Consider the following 17,554-nt stretch of genomic DNA (forward strand, 5'->3'; position numbering starts at 1 on the left):
AGGGTCTCTTGTTTTGACTGCAGGAGAACAGCTCTGTAACTTATCCTGGTCCTGGTTTGCCTCTACAGCCCACCTCTAGAGATGAAGAAGAAAACCAGCACATTAAAGCTTGAATCCACCTCAAACCTTAATGATAAGCTTGTGTTGGTTTAGCTCTAAGTAAGAATTATGTAGCTTTTTCTTAATAATGAATAACTAAGCTGTAACTTGCAAATTTAAGGGTAAACCCTGGATTTATTGAAATACAGGCATTATCTTCCCCTTGAAACACTGTAAAAAATAAATACAAAGTATTGCATGATAAATAGGTATTTAAGAAAATTATGTCCTTGTCAGAGGCTGTGTAGATAATCAATGACCTTTCTTGTCTTACACTTTTCAAGCTGTAACCTATGGGTTAAGGAAGTTACCTGGTTGATTTATGAGCAGGATGTGTAGGTTAATGTACATCTATAAACAATGTATGTTAATGTTGTTCTCTGAAATTTTCTGTTAAAGATCACAACCCTCATGGTTCCAAAAGGACCGAGTGAGAGCCTTGACTCTTCTTAAATTCCTGCCCTACCAGGGACATTCTGAACACATCTAAGACACAAGTGACAGACACCTCCCAAAAAAAGGTAAGTAAAGAACACTCCTGAAAACAAGGGCTTTGCCCTCTATAACTTAGAAACTGACAATTAAAATTTATATACAAAAATGAGATGTAAACCAGTTACAGTAACACAGCGGTTCCTGACACTCACAGTATGAGAAGCAAGGCTGAGCTCCTGCTCCAGCACCCAGACCATAGGCAGCAGCTGGTAAAACTCTCCCTCCTGTGCAAAGAGGCATTTCAGGCTTGGCTTTGCTTGTGCTCTCCTCATTCCAGGGAGGGAAGCAGCAGTGGTGCCAGCTGCTCATGACAAGAAGCTCTTAAGTTGCAGCTGCCTCCTGATCAGCAGCACAGCAAGTGTTTCTCCTCTAGCTTGAGGACAAGCTGTTGAAGGAGTCGCTGGTGCCCTCCTGGTGCTACATTGCTACACACTTCCGTGGAGAGGCAGAGTCTGCATTTGCTTTTTTCCGAATGCTTTCTGTAAAAAAGAGAATGTTCTGCTGCACAGAAACCTGGGAAGGGGCTTTTTACAAGGGCATGTAAGGACAGGACAAAGGGGAATGGCTTTAATCTGACAGAGGGGAGATTTACAATAGGTATTAGGAAGCTCTTCCCTGTGAAGGTGCTGAGGCGCTGGCACAGGGTGCCCAGAGAAGCTGTGGCTGCCCCATCCCTGGCAGTGTTCAAGGCCAGGTTGGACACAGGGGCTTGGAGCAACCTGCTCTAGTGGAAGGTGTCCCTGCCCGTGGCAGGGGGTTGGAACTGGGTGAGCTATGAAAATACAAAGCTGTGGCAGGATGCATTGCTTATTAAAATAAAAGGAAAAGAAGGAAATTACATGTAGTGGTAGCAAGGGGCAGGGCGGCTTCCAGCTTGTGGGAACTGGCTTTAGTTTTCCTCTGCATATGCTGTGTCACCACAGAATTCAGGTAGTGCTCAGTGTGCATTATTTGAAGGAAGACAAAAGCATTACCTGCTAAATCTCTTCTTCCAATCCCCACAAGGCCTTCGTATAACCCCTTGACTGGATTTTCTCCTGCTGTGATCACGCCATGGAGCCAGATGAGCAACATTCTGTGGCCATGCTCCCTGTAGCTTTTAGTGCCTGGCAAGGCAAAACCAGAGGAGAAATCCTGTGCTTCCAGTGCACGGCCCTGACCAGAGTGGATTTCTGAACTGGTGAGTTTGGACACCCCTCATCTCTCCCTCTTCTTTGGACTCTCCTAGGAGGCTCTAAAGTACAGTTTATCTTAATTCCTGATTGTGTGATTGCTAATTCACATGAAACTCATGGAGTGGCCATGCATGAGCTTGGGCTTGTCAGACAACCTCTCATGGCAATACAGACTTTCTGCCCTCGGAGCATAGCTTAGCCCCTTCCTTGCATTGTGCAAACCAGCAGTTTGTGAAACTCAGAACCTGCTTCTGTTAACTATCTCTTAAATCCTATGGGACTTCACTGACCATTTGGTTCAGCTCCTTGAAAGACAAAAATAAAGCTACCAACTTTTTTCTGTCCTATAGAACAAGAAATGTAGCAAGAAATCACAAGTCTGGCAAGTGCCTCAGGAGTGAGCAGTGAACTGATAACCCCCATGTTTGTGTGCTTTACTCCTAGACAAATTCCATTGTGTAGGTAACTCCACATTCATTAAAACCAGAATTTTTGACCTAGTTTTTTGGTTGCTTCAAATAAGCCAGCTGGTAATCTTCATGCTTTGCTATTACTATAGTCTCCTCTCCTAGAATCACTGTCCAAGTGAAGGAAAGCAAATACCTAGGTGGTGTTTTGTACCTGTCCATTGCTGCTCGATGGCCCTAATGTGGGCATCAGTGAATTTCCAGTAATGTGCCAGCTTCTTCCACTCGCCAGGTCTGAGGTACTTGGTAGCCAGTCTCCACGTTACCGAGCGGATGTGCTGTGTTTCCAGCCTGTGATCTTGCTTAAAGGTCAAGTGCTTTGCCACCCAGGAGTCAGAGTCACTGTTCAGATTGTCCTGCAAAGCCAGAACAGGAGTTTTGGTTGGGATGCTACAGATGTACCTGTCATTCCACAGCCTCCCAGTTTCTCCTCCTGGAGAAAAGGAGCTAATGCTATCCCAATCCCTTCTGCAGGGCTTTGGGAACAGCTGCCAAAGAATCTTTGGAAACCCCTGTTTCCTTCAGCACAGCGTGGGGGTTTTTAGCAACAGAGGCTGTTTTAAATAAGGAAAACCTTAAGCAGATGTGGGCATGGCAAGGACTTCTGTTTTTCTTAAGTAAGGTGATGAAAGCAGAGGTCAGGCTGTCACAGGATGTCCTGTATTTCTTTTCCTTGTGACAGCTGGTAACATGGTGGCTCAATGGAGAGGACAAAGCCACATCTGCCCTGGGGAGCACAGGGAATGGTATGTATGCTGCTCACCTTTTCCCATTTGTAAAACCGATCAGCTTTGATAATCATGTCTGTCAGGTTGATGTGATTGCCTCGAGCAGCAACATCCAGAGACGTTTTCCCTTGCTGAAATGAGAAGGGGAAAAATGAGCTGGAAAAGACCTTGCATGCTTAGGAGGTACAATGTCCATGCCCACCCCGCAGTCTGTAGTAGCAGGCAGCACGGCCTGTTGAGCAATGCCCCAGCCAGGGTGAAGGACCCCTATTCTCTGCCTGTACACACCTTGGATGTAAGCTAGCTTGGAGCTACTGCCTTCAGGGCAAGAGGAGTCCTTTTCCAGGCTCTGCAGCATCTCTCCTGTTGGTTGGGAAAGCATCCCACAACCCTCAGCGGATGGCAGGGTGCTCTTAGGCTCCCAGCAATATGGGTGCAGCTATCCAAGGACCAGCTCAGCACTACAGTCTTAAGTGTTTCACAGCCTTTTGCACAGCAGGTTTGCTGGCACATGGAACTCAAGTGATTTATACAACCTCATTAATTTTATAGGCTCCACATACACATGATTAGAAACGGTCTCCTAGGAGAAGCACAGGTTGATGGGACTATGAAACTGTAATTACACTCCTTACATGAATATGATTTGGGATTGCACAGGGACGATTTGTATCTGTATCTAAAAGCTTATAGCAGAAAGGAACAAGATTTGAAGGTTGCACAAAGGAAAGCGAGCCAGCCCAGCCATCAGGCATGCCAGGGAGAACAGTTCTAGCCTCAGATGTGAGCAGAAACCCAATTTCACACAGAAAAGTGGGAACATGTTCCCTGGGCCGAGTCCCACTGTGGTTCCACGGGCTGCCCAACCCTGCCTCAGCATTTTCTGGGCACATACCACACTTTCAGGCTGCACACAACTTACCCGATTCCTCTAGAACTCCTTTTGCTATAATACATGTATCTGCTCCTCAGACAGCACTATTGTCGATTTAATTAGAATGCAAAAGCCCTGGACACCAGTGGCAGATCTATACCAGCCAGATACTTTTAACCAATTAAAACGTGTGCTTGAGACATGTCATTTGAGAGGATCTTTGCTATTCCTGTGCATGACAGCACAAGTAGAAGGAACTAGAACAACTTTGAGAAGAAAAAGTTTGCTCATTGTGTGAACTGTTTTTTACCTTCCTAAGAAACAGGCACTTCTTTCCCGGAAAACATCAAAATAACTACTCAGCAGTGTTTTAAGGCCTTCTCCCTGGAACTATCCAGATTTTAGTATTATTACTAACCTTCCTTGAAAATAATGACAACAGTGGCAAAGACCATCCATATTGACCCCACAGAATGTATTTGACCCATGGAGACGTTTACCTTGTCTGTTAGCTTCAGATTAACTCCTGCAATGAGAATCATCTCAGCAATGTCCTGCCTGCCGTGCTCTGCAGCGATGTGCAGGGGGGTCTGCTGCCTCTGCACGAGGGGAAAGGGCTACATTTTAGAGGAGGACAAGTGTGAGGCTGGAAGGACAGGACAGAACAATACCAGGAGGAAGTGCAGTAAGAATCCTGTCAGCTCTGCCCTCCCTTCCTCTCTATCTCTTTTTAAACTGAGGGCTAAACACCATCCGGCCTCAAACTGGAGTTGAGTTCCTCAGGCTGAGCAGAACTGGCTGGGTTAATGTGTGTGCACTGTACACTGTGCACCTCAGGACTGTTTAATGGAAACAACCAAACTCAGGCACAAAATGTGTCAATTTCACAACGTCATCAGGAGAACATCACTACAAGAAGGAACATTAACAAGCTCCACAAACCCCCTTATTCATAAAACTACAATCTGGTGAGATAACCAACTATACCTTCAGGCTTGCCTCCCATCTCAACCCCCAAGCATTGTGCAGAATCTTTTCTGGCCTGACATTTCTCCCTCCTGCTTCCAGCAAGAAGAGAGCCTGACTGCAGTGAGCTGTGCACAGTTCCCAGGGACATGGCACAGCCCAGATGTTGAATGCCATCAAGTGGTTACCTCACTGCTACACTCAGAATCATTTCACAGCTCTCGTGTTTGCTAAGTTGTGCTTCCAGGTTTTCCCCATTTTAAAGCACTCTTTAATCCTGTCCCCAAGGTAATCAAATCCCCCATGGAACTGGTTCACATTTCAAAGACCAGGAGCTGCAGTCTTACATTATCTGGAATGTCAAGGTCACACTCTGCATCGATGAAGATCTTCACCATGGCTGGGAAGTTCTGCAGCACTGCAATGTGCGTCGCTGATCCGTTTTGCTGTGGAAAGAAGACCCTGTGCTTAGGAAGAGCTTAGCTCAGGCACTGAAAGGACCACGCTGTGCCCCGTGTGTCTTATTCTAAGACAGAATCCAGCCTGGACTGGAGGCAGACTGGGGATACTGCTCCATAAGCACAGACCCCACAGCAGCACTGGTCCTTGTGAAGTTGCTTTGTACTCTTGAACTGCTCCACAAATTGGCTTTGCCTTTTTGTAAGTGATGAGAGCATTGAGCAGGACTTACATGATTAACAGCATCCGTGTGGATTCCTGCAGCCAGGAGGATCCTGGCTATCTCCTGGTAGCCATGCAGTGCTGCGTAATGAAGGCAGTTCATCTTCTTCTGAGAGGCACATCAGAAGAGATGGGTGTTAGTCAGGACTTCTCAGGGCTGCAGTTGTTACAGACTATCCACAGGGATCTCCCTGCTTCTCTCTTGAGAAGAGCCCCATGCCCATGTACCAACAAATTCACAGAGACTGTCTCCACAGCCAAACCAGCCCCAGGGAGCATCACCTGCCTCTTTGTACAAAGCCATCTGCACTTCCCTCTGGACTTCCTGCACTATCTGTGAAGTGCTGGGCTCCCCATGGCCTCACCTGATAATGGGTGCCCTACCTGGGCAAAAATCCACACAGTAGTGTTTGGAAATGGAATCACCTCCATGGAGCTGACCTGTGTTTGGGCATTGACATCGGCACCGGCTTCCAAGAGCAGCTTCACACAGTCACTGTGACCCCCCTCTGCAGCCATGTGCAGAGCTGTAAGTCCTTCCTGGACAAGGCAAAAAGGAGACAAGCAGCATTTCTGTAGACAAGGAGCAGACAGAGGAGCAGAATGAGGTCTCTACGCTGTCTTCTGAACCTGTTACGTGTTAAAATACCAATTCTGAGGGCCAGGGATCTCCGATTGTTAAGAAAATAAAAGACACAGTTATGTGCTACTGGAGACAACTGGCCCATGGGCCACAAGGCAGACATCGTGTTCACCATCTTTTCTCCCCTTCGGTGCATTAGTAAACAAAAGAGCATTTCACATGGACAATGAAGATAAGCAATTTTCCTGGAATAGCCCAGAGACAGCCACAGGCAGACCTGGAAACTCGTGGACCTCAACCACTAGTTCTGCCTTCTGAGGTCTGGAGCTCGTTTCTTTACATGAAAACAGAAGCAAGCAGAAGGTTTAATCTGCTTTGATTATTGCTCTTTGCACAAAGGGCAGCTCATGTGGGGGAAAACAAATGCTATCAGAAGCACCACAGAAGGTGGTGTCCCCTTTCTTTCAGATCTTAATCACAATCAAATACACTTTTCAAAGACAGTAACTAAATAAGACTAAAAAACCTGCTGATAAACTCAATTGGGAGCTTGCCCTGGAATAAATAACAATGCTACTAAGCCAATATTTGCTATCTAAGTCATTAACTGTGTTCCAACCACATAATTTTCCAAAGGAGGTCTGTCAAAGAGAGATCTCTGAGATCTCAAACAGAAGGTCCATATGTTCAGTGACTAAGTCAATACTATAAAGCATAGTGAGGTTTAGTTTAAAACACACTCAATAACCATTTAGGTGCTTGAATGTACAAGGCTCAGGGAGAAAAATGGAGATTAAATTGAGTGATAAGGTCAGCATATACAGAAGAAAAGGCAATACTTTAGAACTGGATATTGGTCCAAGAAGGATGCTGCCTTTCACTGCTACTCTGCAACTGTGACCTGCATTTGAACACGTACACTTAGATAAAAGCTATCCTCTAAACCTTTCCTGTCAATACTGAGTGCTCAGCCTGATGACTGTGGCAGGAGAGTACTTCTAGGGAGGGAAAGGGCAAAACTGCTGTGGAGTTTATTTCATTTAAATATACTTACCAAGTTCTTTTCATCAAGGTCGACTCCAACATCTATAATTTTCTGCAGCACAGAGAAGTGTCCATTTTTAGCAGCTAAATGCAATGCTGTATTTTCTTCCTGAAAGTAAAAACACTGCATACATATGTGTATCACAGGACTGAGTGTTCATATACCACAACCTTGCACAAAATATATCCAGTGTGACTGAAAAGGAGGTTGTAACCAGTAGCACGAGCCTGAAGCAGTCTTCTAATAGGTGCAGCAGGGAGGGCAGGAACCCAGCTAGCTTAACTGGAGCACGCTCTGGAGAGAAGTCCAACAGGGACTGAGGTGCAAATGACTTGCAAGTGGATAGGGAAGAAAAGCCCTGACATACTACAACCACAGTTACAACTGCTGACAGTTTGCCTTTGCGTAAGCCTCATTTGGTGTCCTGCTCCCTGACTTTCACATCCTCTAATCCTTGAAGTTTACCTCCATTGCGTGTGACTTTATGCCCATACCTTGTCTTTGGCACTGTGAGAACAACCCAGTCGAATTAGGAACTCTACCACCTCCAGCTGCCCGTTCTCTGCAGCCAGGTGAAATGCTGTCCTGTCCATCTTTGAAAGGAAACAAAGAAATACAGTCCAAGAAAGGCTCAGAAAGCACAAGATTAGACCATCTGATGTAAGCAATACAGTAATTCTTTAGGCAATGACCCAGTTCACAGTGGGAAAGAGTGCTGCACTTAAAAAATAGTTATCCTTTATTCTGCTGTTAACTTTTATTCTGCTTTACATTTGTGTGAAAAGCCTTCCTACCTTGTCTGTCTTATCCACACAAATGTCTTCCAGGTCCTCCATGATGAACTCCATCACCTGGATGTGTCCCTTCTGAGCAGCACAGTGGAGCATGTTCCTGCCATTCTGGAGAGGAGATAAAGGAGCACTCATTTAACAAGTCCAAGAGTGAGGTACAGTCTCTATTTAACAAGCTGTTCCTGTTAGCAAAGACCCATTCCATGCCTTCCTGCACCTCTAGGGCTAAACTAGCTTGTGCTGCAGACAGCAGGTTATGACTGAAGTGTTAATGCTCCTTTTCCCAACCAAGGTCTGTTTAAAAATAAGACTGCTGATTCACTAAACCTGTTTCCCATTTCTGTAACACCTTCCACATCACCACTGGACACATGCGAGGTGAACAAGCCATGTATACCTCTAAAGCTACAAATACTACATGTGGTTTAGGAATAAGGGAGAAGTGGAGATGGCAGTCCCCAGAGCAGATGCTGTCACATATGATCACCTTAGCTCACAGGTAAGCCTTTCCCCCCTCCATCACTCTCTAGAGCCATGTGATGGACCCACATAGGGAGACTCTCTTACCCTATTGACACAGTTTATCTTGGCCCCAGCGTTGACAAGGATCTGCAGGACACGAAGGTGGCCAAACCAGGCAGACAGGAGAAGTGCATTCATTCCAAACTGGGCAGAAGAAAAGACTGATACTTGCAGCTAAACTGCAGCCACCCTCATCCCCACCATGCTACACAGAAAACCTCACAGATTCTACCAGCCTACTTCCTGGTCACTGTGCACGTAAGGAAAAGGCCAAAAAGACAGAGCAGAAACATCTGAAAACAAGGCTTGCTCCAAAAAGGCCTCAGCAGGGAGGCCACAGCTTCCCAAGCACCGCAATGCCTTGTGCCACCCACCCAGGGCTAAGGTGATGTCTGTAAGTGCCAGCCCAGCACCAGCCCCCAGTGCTCCCCCAGCACAGAACACATCTGCGGGACATGCAAGGGAGCCTTTGTACATTGTCTTCATCATCCACCGGCGCATCATGGTCCAGGAGCAGTCGCACGGCATCCACGTTCCCTGCTCCCGCAGCCCAGTGCAGGGCAGTCCGGTCTGCCTGGAAGGGAAGGAAGGAGAGAGGGAAGGCTGATGTATGCAGGGTGCATATGTATCCATCAGCCTTCCTAAAGGCCAAAATCTCCTTTGGCATCCATGGAGCCAGAATTTCTCACACTGTGTAGGGTTTTCTTTGGACACAGCCCTCTGTCTCTTTGCTCTCTTGACAGGCAGACAAGTGTTAGTCACCTTCTACCCAGAAACTGCAGTTCTGGACTCTAACAACAGCACAGGAATGAAGACCATCACAGACCATTGATGGACATTGATTGAAACAGTAGGCATGGGTGCAATCCTGTATTTCCAAGAACCTACTGGTCAACAAGGAGAGACCTGCACCAGAAACTGAGTTAGTCCCAAAGCCTCAGCGTACAGAGATGGCAAAATCAAAAACCTTTCACTGTAGCCGTGTGTATCTGGCGCACAGGTTCCAAGGGGAGCCATAAATTATTACCCTCAACACTTGCAACTTTCCAGTCTGGCCAGGATGACAGTGCTGCGTGAAATTGCTCAGTTGCCACAGGCCCTATTTACCCCTATTTAGCACTGGGTGGTGTATTTTACAGCTCTGACCAACTGAGTGGCTAATGAGAAGAGCAGCATTAAGGAGTTGCAGTTCTGAAACACACCTTCACCACTTCCTACAGCTTAAAGGTGGAAAAGCCCAGGACTTACATTGGTTTTGGCTTTGATGTCGACCCCTCTCCTGATGAGCTCCTCCATCCTGGCCACGTCATTACGCTTCGCCGCATCATGGAACTCCTTCTCGGAATGAAGCACTGCAGCAGAGACAGAAGAGTGGGCATTCAAACAGTGCTGGCCTGGAGCACGGAGCAGCATGTCCCAACAAACCTCCCCTTCATTTCAAGTGGCTTTCAAGTGCAGACAGATTCTTCCAGCAAGAATCCCAGCCCTACAGACATTGCCATGTTTGCTGGACTTGTCCTCTTCAACTGTCTCCCCTTCCCTGAGTACCCTGTGCTACATCAGTGTTCTTCCAGTCCTACAGGCTCTCTTCTAATTCAATGTCTTTCTCTGATTCAGCTGAAAAGCCTTTTGACCCATTAGGACCATGTCCTCTGGGCATGCTTTAAGGCCCAGAGCCCGTGCAAGGGTTCAGGCTGGGGCAGAAGACACAGCCTTTCCTCCATCCCTCCCCTTACATCCCACTGCTCTACAAGGAGGTCTTTACACATGGTCCTGCTGTTCCCCTTCAGGCAACCTGCACCAGCCAAGCAGCACAAAACTGCTAGCCTGGCCTGTGATTAGTGTTGCATCTCTTAATAGACCGTGGCAGTTCTGCACATAATTTAGCACGACTGGCAGCATTTGTCCTGCACAGTTAGGCACAATTTAAGTGTTTACTCTCCACGCTGGGCCTTGCCCCAGCAATCTTCTCCTTGATTGAACAAACCTTCCTGCCAAGAAACAAGAGCAAGGCTGCGACTCTGGGCCTGCTGCAGCTCGACAGGGAGGATTTTGGCAAGGCTGGTGTCAGCCTTTGTTGGACTCAGTCTCTGCCCCAGCCCTTTTGGGGAATCCTTTCAAGAAGGGCTTGAGTCAGACCCTCAGCCTGTTGCATCCCACTGGAGAGCTGGCTCAGAGGCTTTGTTCTGTTCTGTGTATCTCAGGCTGCAGTTTGAGTTAGCAGGGGCTCAGTTTGTATCCACATATTGGGCAGGCACTAACCACATGCCATACAAGAGGCACCAAAGCATACTAGAGTTCCCATCCCACCACACCAAGGAGATAAACAGACTTGCTGTCTAAATACCACTACCCCATTTCTCTCTGGAGAATGCAGAAGAAAAGCACCCCTATTGCAGACTCTTGGGGCAGCAGAAGTATAACTTTACCCTCAAATTTCTGTTCCTCTTCAAACAAAAACCTTTAGCTCACAAAAAACACAAATAACATTTTAATAGCAGACAGGATCATTCAAGAGTGTTGGAGATGCTGCTACAATTAAGGCAGTAGGATTTGGACACTGATTTCTGCAGGAACAGGATTATCTGTACTGTATATTGAGACCATGTTCTCGTCTGGTCAGGTGTGTTAACGGGACTGCATTTCCAGACTGTATGGACCCTTCATTTGAGAGGAAATATCAGGAAAACCTGGCAAAAGCCTGTAGAGTTTATGCTAATAATATTAACACCAATGGCTGCACACAAACTACCTCCTTATAAATGCTTATCTCCATTCAGCGGAGTAAATCCTGTGTTTCAGTTAAGCAAACGTTGCTGTTCCTGCTCCCCAGGTGACCGAAATGTGTTCATACATTTCATGAACACCATTGCCAAGCGATGCCAAGCAACCCTTTGACTTATTTATTCTTTCCTCATTTTGATGGTCTGAGTTTCCCACTTAGTGTCCACACTGGCAAAGCTAGCCCTGTAAATGTAAATGCACTTCTTATCATGGCGTGCACCCCAATAGTAGTGTTTCAGTAGATATTTAGCAGTTTTTCTTCTCTTTCCAGCTCACATTCTGGGGTATTTCATACCTCATAGCACCAAATATGAATTCAGTTATCCCAAACAGCATGGAAAACAATTTAAACGATTTACTCTCAGTGCAATGCACCAACTCACAGGCAGTTTATTATGCAAGAGGTTTAAAATAGTATCAAAGAAGAGGAAAGGCATGCAAGGAAACGTGCTAAAACTGTCTGCTGGGGTCTACCTGAGGCTGATGGACACAAAGACAACCCAGGACAGCCAGCCACTGGTCGATAAAGGGGGACAGAACACTGAAGTGGGGGGTACAGACGTTACATGCAGCATCTTAGTGATACAGGATGGGATACAGGATGCTTTAGGACACAAGCAGCCCCGCTTCCCGCAGGTTATAAACCCGCTTTGTTTCTCAATGGGGTTTTACACGCCCTTAAAGCACCTCGGCCCTGCCCCAGAGCCCCCCACAGGGGCCGGGGGAGGCCGGCGCTGGGTCCGCCCTCTCCCACCGCGCAAACCCCGCTCCCGCCGCGGCCCCCCGAGCCCCGCCGCGGCCCCACTCACGGGTGTCGTCCTCCGCCGCCAGCTCGTCCCCCATGCCGCGGCCCCGCCGCCTCGGGGCGGGCTGACAGCCGCGGCCCCGCCGCCTCGGGGCGGGCCGAGCGCCGCGGCACAGCGCCTCTTTAACTGTCATTTAACGGGAAATAAAATAAAACACAGCCTCTTCCCCACAAACACGGCGTTTTCGGGATGCGTTGGGATGATTTGAGGGGGAAAATCCAGCTGCCGCCATTTCGGGCAGGGGGCTGCAGAGAGGCTGGTGCCACCCTTTACCTCAGCGTGGCTCGCCGAAGTGCTGCTGCTGCTCGGAGGCTGTGGGTGGTTTAATTCTCCTTCCAAACCGATTTGGGAGGAGAGGGAACTCTGTTCTGTGGGAAATATGGGATGGATTGTTGGTTTTTTCCCCCTGAAAGCAAGGTTCAGAGTTGGGTGTTTCCAGGGGATGAGATGCTCCCATCTACCACACGGCCGGGGCACATCAGTGGGTGCAGGAGAGGGTTAAAAGCACCCTACACTCAGACTTTTAGTTAATTCTCCTGTTTCAGCATCTGGGTCTGGTTTTGTCTTTTATTTTCTTTTCCATTTTGATAGTATGAGGAGGAAAGAACCAGGCAGTGGCTGAGCTGAGGTTGGGGGGAGAATCTGATCTGTTTCTGCCTTTCCTGAGGTCTGAGTTAGAAAAAATTAGGCAGGAAAAAAAAAAAGATACAAAACAGCCAAAAAAAAAAAAAAACAACCCCAAAACACAAACCCAGGTGCTTGGTCCTGTGAGTGTTGTCCATCTTCAGGCTGGAGAGATGCTGCTGCCTTATGACAAAGGGCCAGGTAGTGGCTGTCCTGGCTGCAATGCATTCCTGGAGCTACGCAAGGGCCATGTTTTCTGCCATAGCCATTTCGGTTCAGCCAGCACAAGGTCTCTGGTGTGGGTCTGGCTTCCGCACCTCTCTCCCCATATCTTGTTTGTCAGGGTAAGTGGCACGCAATTGTTCCTTACTCCTTCCATTGTCTCGCCTTTCCTTTGCGTGTTTGCTTGCATTCAGTCTTGGGGTGACACGTTGGGCGACATCGTGGGTTGATTGAGTAAATGCTTTTCGTTGGCCTTCAAATGCATTGGAAGGCGGTGTGAGGAGAAAGGAATAACCTGCTCTGCAAACCCAGGATGGGGAGGACCGGGAGGCATGAGCTTCCATCAGGACTTTGGTTTCTCCAGCAGCCAGGACAGCAAGGGGGAGCAGACACAGAAAGGGGGGTTCTTTGCTGCTGGTCTCAGGGTAGGAGAAGGGACATCAGATCTGTAGTCCCTCCCTGTGCCATGCTGGCCTACGGACGTTGTCCTTGTCATGGCCCCCTCTCTCCTCCTCAAGCAGGACTCCCTGGACGAGGCTCCAACCCTCCATGCTCCATGCATCCCTGTTTGAGTACGAGCACACACTGATCCCGGCAGCCACAGGAGGGTGCCAGTGCTGTTCATCTGCCACCATTTGCTGCAGCGAGCGATGAATTCCAGGGTGCAGATGGGGCTGTTCACTGGGCTCAGGTCAGTTTTGGGGACATCCCTGTCCCGGGGACCCTTATTTGGGTCTGTGCTGCTCTGATATGTCAGAAACATCTCTCTGGGCACAGCTACACCACAGCTCTTCAGGGCAGGGAGCAGCAGGGCCGAGCTGGGGGGTTCCATCTCGTCGAAGCCCACTGCTGAGGGTCTCCATAGCCAAGGGCTGCACTGATGCAGCTGACCCGCTGCGGGGACTTGGCTGTGAAATGGGGAGGTAGACTGTAAGCTGTTGCACCAGCACAGATTGTGTGTGGGTCTGTGGGTAGCTGCTGGTCTCAGAGCTTTAGATGTGGTGTTTTGTTTTCCTTTTATTCAAATTGAATTAAAAAAAGACACATGCTGTGGTAGGAAAAGCAAACATAAGGTCTGTCTGGATAAAGGGGAAGCCCTTCTTTTTGCACAATAGCTCAGCGGGTAGAGCATCCTCCCCGAGGGAAGGGGAAAGCTAGGTTTGATCCTTGCTTCTGCCGGAGGGGAGATGCAATCCCTGGTCTCCACAAGACCCCAGAGAGTACTGTAAATAAGCAGGCTGCGAGCATGTCTGGTGGGGAGAGTTTTTCTTGCTCTTTCCTGTTATTTTAAATAATTAATGATTTGATGGAGCAGGGAGTGGAGAAGGCAGGTGTCCCCTCTCCCTGGAGAGCAGTCTGTGCACCCGGCCAGACAGAGTCCTGCTCTCTCGATGAATATTTAAGTGTCTTTAGACAAATTGGAACGGCTCCAGCAGGAATGACTGAGAAGGGCTGAGCCCTTCCCACTGAGTACCCCAGAGCCTGGGGGCTGGGGAAACAGCCCTGAATAGGGCAGAGAATAATCCCTGCTTGTATGGATGGAACATCCATCCCAGCCTTGGGTGGGACCTCTGGCTCTTGGTAGTCTTTTGTTATGCTGTAAGAGATCCTTGGATGGAAGGATGTCTGGATTTAACCTGCCACTGTTAATGTCATTGTCTGCACCTCTTCCAGAGCTTGAATCAGGCAGGACTGATCACCTACAGCTCTTCTGGTGCTTAATGCTGACCTCAGGAGAGAAGCAGCGCAGATGCACTGAACATTTGCATCTGCTCGTGGGCTCGAGTGTTTCCAGCAGGCAGGAAAAAAGCAATGTAGGCAGTTCCTTCTGTCCTTACTAAATAGGTGTGTGTTCAGGGGTGGAAGGGACGAAAACTTTCTGCTGATACTAAGTACAGAGTGCTGCAAGGATTTATTAACGATGCTGAACACTTGTCTAGAGATCCATTTATTAGCTAACAGACCTAAGAGAGCTTTTGGATTTTTCCACTAACGTTGCAGCATAACGAATGACAGAGGGAGGTGGTAATTTGAGCTCTTTCTGTAATATATTCCAGATATTGACCCCATCTTTTGAAAAGTGTTAAAGTCTTTGACTTTATTTCACTTGAAGAATAATTTTAGCTAAGCTAGCTACGTGCTCCTTCTCACTTGGAAGTGAAGCTCTCTGACATAGCATTTGTGCTCTTACCTTGCAAGCACAATTTTTATGTGTTAGTTTAGGATAATCAATCCCCATTGAAAACTCATGAGCCAGGCTGTTTAAATCCATGCCACCTTAAAACGTGCCTCTCTTTGCTTTCTGGTTCAGTTGTATACACTGTGATTTTAAAGTCAGTCAGATTTGCAGCTAGCCATGTAACACAGCCCACAAACCAGTATGTGTTTATGCAGAAACAGTTGCTTACCTAAAGGTTTAACAAATTGGACTTTAATTTATAATCTTCCTTTGGAAACAAATCTGGAAGGTGACTCCTCCTGCCTGCAGCTGCCCGTTGTCCAGGAAGCCAAGCCTCTGCTTTGCTGGAGCTGCCTGCAGTGGAGGAGCCAAGCTCAGGGAATTCCAGCCCTGGAGAATTGTCTTTTCTGGCATATGCTGCCACGAATATTGCCACTTGAATATTGCATGGGAAAGGGGATGGCCACGTTCCTCTTTCAGTGCTTATGGACTGTTTTTCCATGACTGGGTGTCAGAGAACGCCATGTTCTGAGGTCGCAACCACGGGCTCTGCACCTAAACCAGGTCCTTTGGGCGCTGCGGTACAGAGCTGCCATTGATGCTGTGAGGAACAGTATGTTTGTGGGGCTTTATATCTCTGCTGTGGGTATGAAGCGGACTAATGGTGTGTCCTGGTTTGCAAACCACACTTCCAGGTATGTCCCATTAGAATGGAGTACACGCTACAGCTCTGGCTACACGGCTTCATGTGTGGCTCCATCTTATTTATTTTTTGTCTGGATTAGGCTTTTAGTTGTCCTGTAGACTAAGTTATTTTTGGTGCTTTCTTTGATAACTCTGCTGCTGTGACATGCTGCGAAGCCAAAACCCTTGGGGAACATCCCAGCAATGCACACAAACATCAGCCCTGTAGCTCCTAACAGTCACTATACGAAGCTTTCAGAGACCCTGGGCACCTGACAGGACTCCACAAACCCACTCTGGAAGCCTGAGGAGGGATCCAGCACTTTCCTCAAAGGCTGCATTCATCTCCTCGCAAGGCTTCCACAGAGGAACAGCTTGTCAGAGGGACCTGTGGAGCTTGCAAGCTTTGCCAATAATAATTCAGGCCCAATTCTGAAGTCAAATATTTAGTTAAACAGAGACTGTCTGATGACTGGATTAAGCACAGATGCAGCGGAGGGAGCTCGCTGCTTCAGGATTTTGTCAGTGTCCATTTCACGAGGCTGTAATTCCGTTTTTCCTGCCTTCCCAGGCTCTGCTCATCCTGTGTAGTGTTTCACACAACGCAGGAGGAGGTATTTATTTCAGCAGAGCTGTTGCTCCTAGCTCAGGAAGCAGCCTGTATCACAAAGTGATGTTCTCTGGTTAAGGAGTAATCCAGTATCATGGCATTGGGGGAAAATCACATTAGAGAAATTAAAGGTTTTGTTTGTTTGCTTGTTTGTAAGGGAAAGTCTCAAGGAAGCCAGGAAATGGCAGAGAGGGTCAGTGAGTGAGTCTTACCTGACAAGATACTGCTGCATGGGTTTGTTCTATCCATGTTAATGGCAACTGGAAGTTTCTGCTGGTGATTCTGAACTTCCCTCTCCTGTCACTCTCACATCCCAAAGCCGATAGGCCTGTAAATCCCTTGAAAAGATAAATGGGCTTAAGCTTCTATGTAGCTTTGAAAGCGAATCTTACACACAATTAGCACTGTGGCCAGGGCTGTTCCTGGTGATCAGGTCACTCCTGTTGATCCCTGACCTCCACATAGAGCTTATTGACACGAGTTCACCACATCTCCCAACTCAGTATATTCTCCTTCCACGTGTGGAGAACTGGGCTGACATCTATCCTGCAGGAATACATGAGCAAAAAAATACCTGCCCAGTATCATTTGTATCTGAATGATATCTTAGAAAGTACTAGGGGGGAGGGACGTGTTGTTTCTGTGGTGCTTTGCTGAAGGAGGTCTGGAGGAGCCCATCGTCTTCAAACTCTCTTAATGCATGAGTCCCAGGTTTGCCCAGGAGCTGGTGTGACAACCTCTGTCTCAGAGTGGTCAGGCTGTCCTTGCTTTGAATTGTATGCCTTACTGGAAGAGTGGAAGCTGGTCCTTCAAAACCAGGAATGTAAGACTAGTGTGAACAAAAGCAAGTGCAGCAGGGAAGGATCTGAAGGGCAGAAAAATCTTCTTTCTTGAATTTGAGAAGAGAAATGGTGTGATTGAGCTGGGATCCCAGCCCTCCCTGGCTCGAATGCTGAGCAAGTGTTTGCTTATGGGCAGTGCAAACGCCTGCATTGTATAAACCAAGCAATAATCGGACACTAAATCCTAATCCCCTTGCTGACATGCCTGCCGGCAATGTTTTTATTCTCACTTTCCTGCATGTGTAAAAAGAGGGAGGATCTTCTGCCTCCTGAGCCTCTGAGGGCTGCCTGGCTCCTAAAGACAATCCCTTCCCTGCTTTTTTCAGGACAAAAGTACAGCTGAAATGTAGGATCTTACAACCACAAACCTGAAAAGC

At 47.7% G+C, this 17,554-nt stretch overlaps 1 protein-coding gene across 5 annotated transcripts; it reads right to left on the reverse strand.

Annotated features, from left to right (window-relative positions):
- Positions 1 to 3: 3 nt before the first annotated feature.
- On the reverse strand, positions 4 to 12,575 carry ANKDD1A (ankyrin repeat and death domain containing 1A). Of its 5 annotated transcripts, XR_003993158.1 has the most exons (16): positions 12,020 to 12,575; positions 9,675 to 9,778; positions 8,902 to 9,000; positions 8,472 to 8,570; positions 7,908 to 8,012; positions 7,608 to 7,706; positions 7,123 to 7,221; positions 5,927 to 6,058; positions 5,496 to 5,594; positions 5,152 to 5,250; positions 4,339 to 4,455; positions 3,000 to 3,095; positions 2,391 to 2,592; positions 1,569 to 1,700; positions 747 to 1,073; positions 4 to 75 (listed from the first exon to the last, which is right to left on the reverse strand). XR_003993158.1 is itself a non-coding variant. In XM_030497557.1 (15 exons), the coding sequence occupies exons 1-15, from the start codon at positions 12,147 to 12,149 to the stop codon at positions 1,012 to 1,014; spliced, it is 1,674 nt and encodes a 557-aa protein (XP_030353417.1). In that variant the 5' UTR covers positions 12,150 to 12,575; the 3' UTR covers positions 208 to 1,011. The 5 variants fall into 5 exon arrangements, 4 of the variants coding, with proteins under 4 accessions (XP_030353417.1, XP_030353420.1, XP_030353419.1 ...); XM_030497557.1 differs by lacking the exon at positions 4 to 75 and having other exon boundaries at positions 208 to 1,073; XM_030497560.1 differs by lacking the exon at positions 4 to 75 and having other exon boundaries at positions 208 to 1,073; positions 5,927 to 6,025; positions 12,020 to 12,573.
- Positions 12,576 to 17,554: the final 4,979 nt, after the last annotated feature.

Source organism: Strigops habroptila, chromosome 9 (assembly GCF_004027225.2).
Source record: "Strigops habroptila isolate Jane chromosome 9, bStrHab1.2.pri, whole genome shotgun sequence".
In the NCBI taxonomy this organism is placed as follows: domain Eukaryota; kingdom Metazoa; phylum Chordata; class Aves; order Psittaciformes; family Psittacidae; genus Strigops; species Strigops habroptila.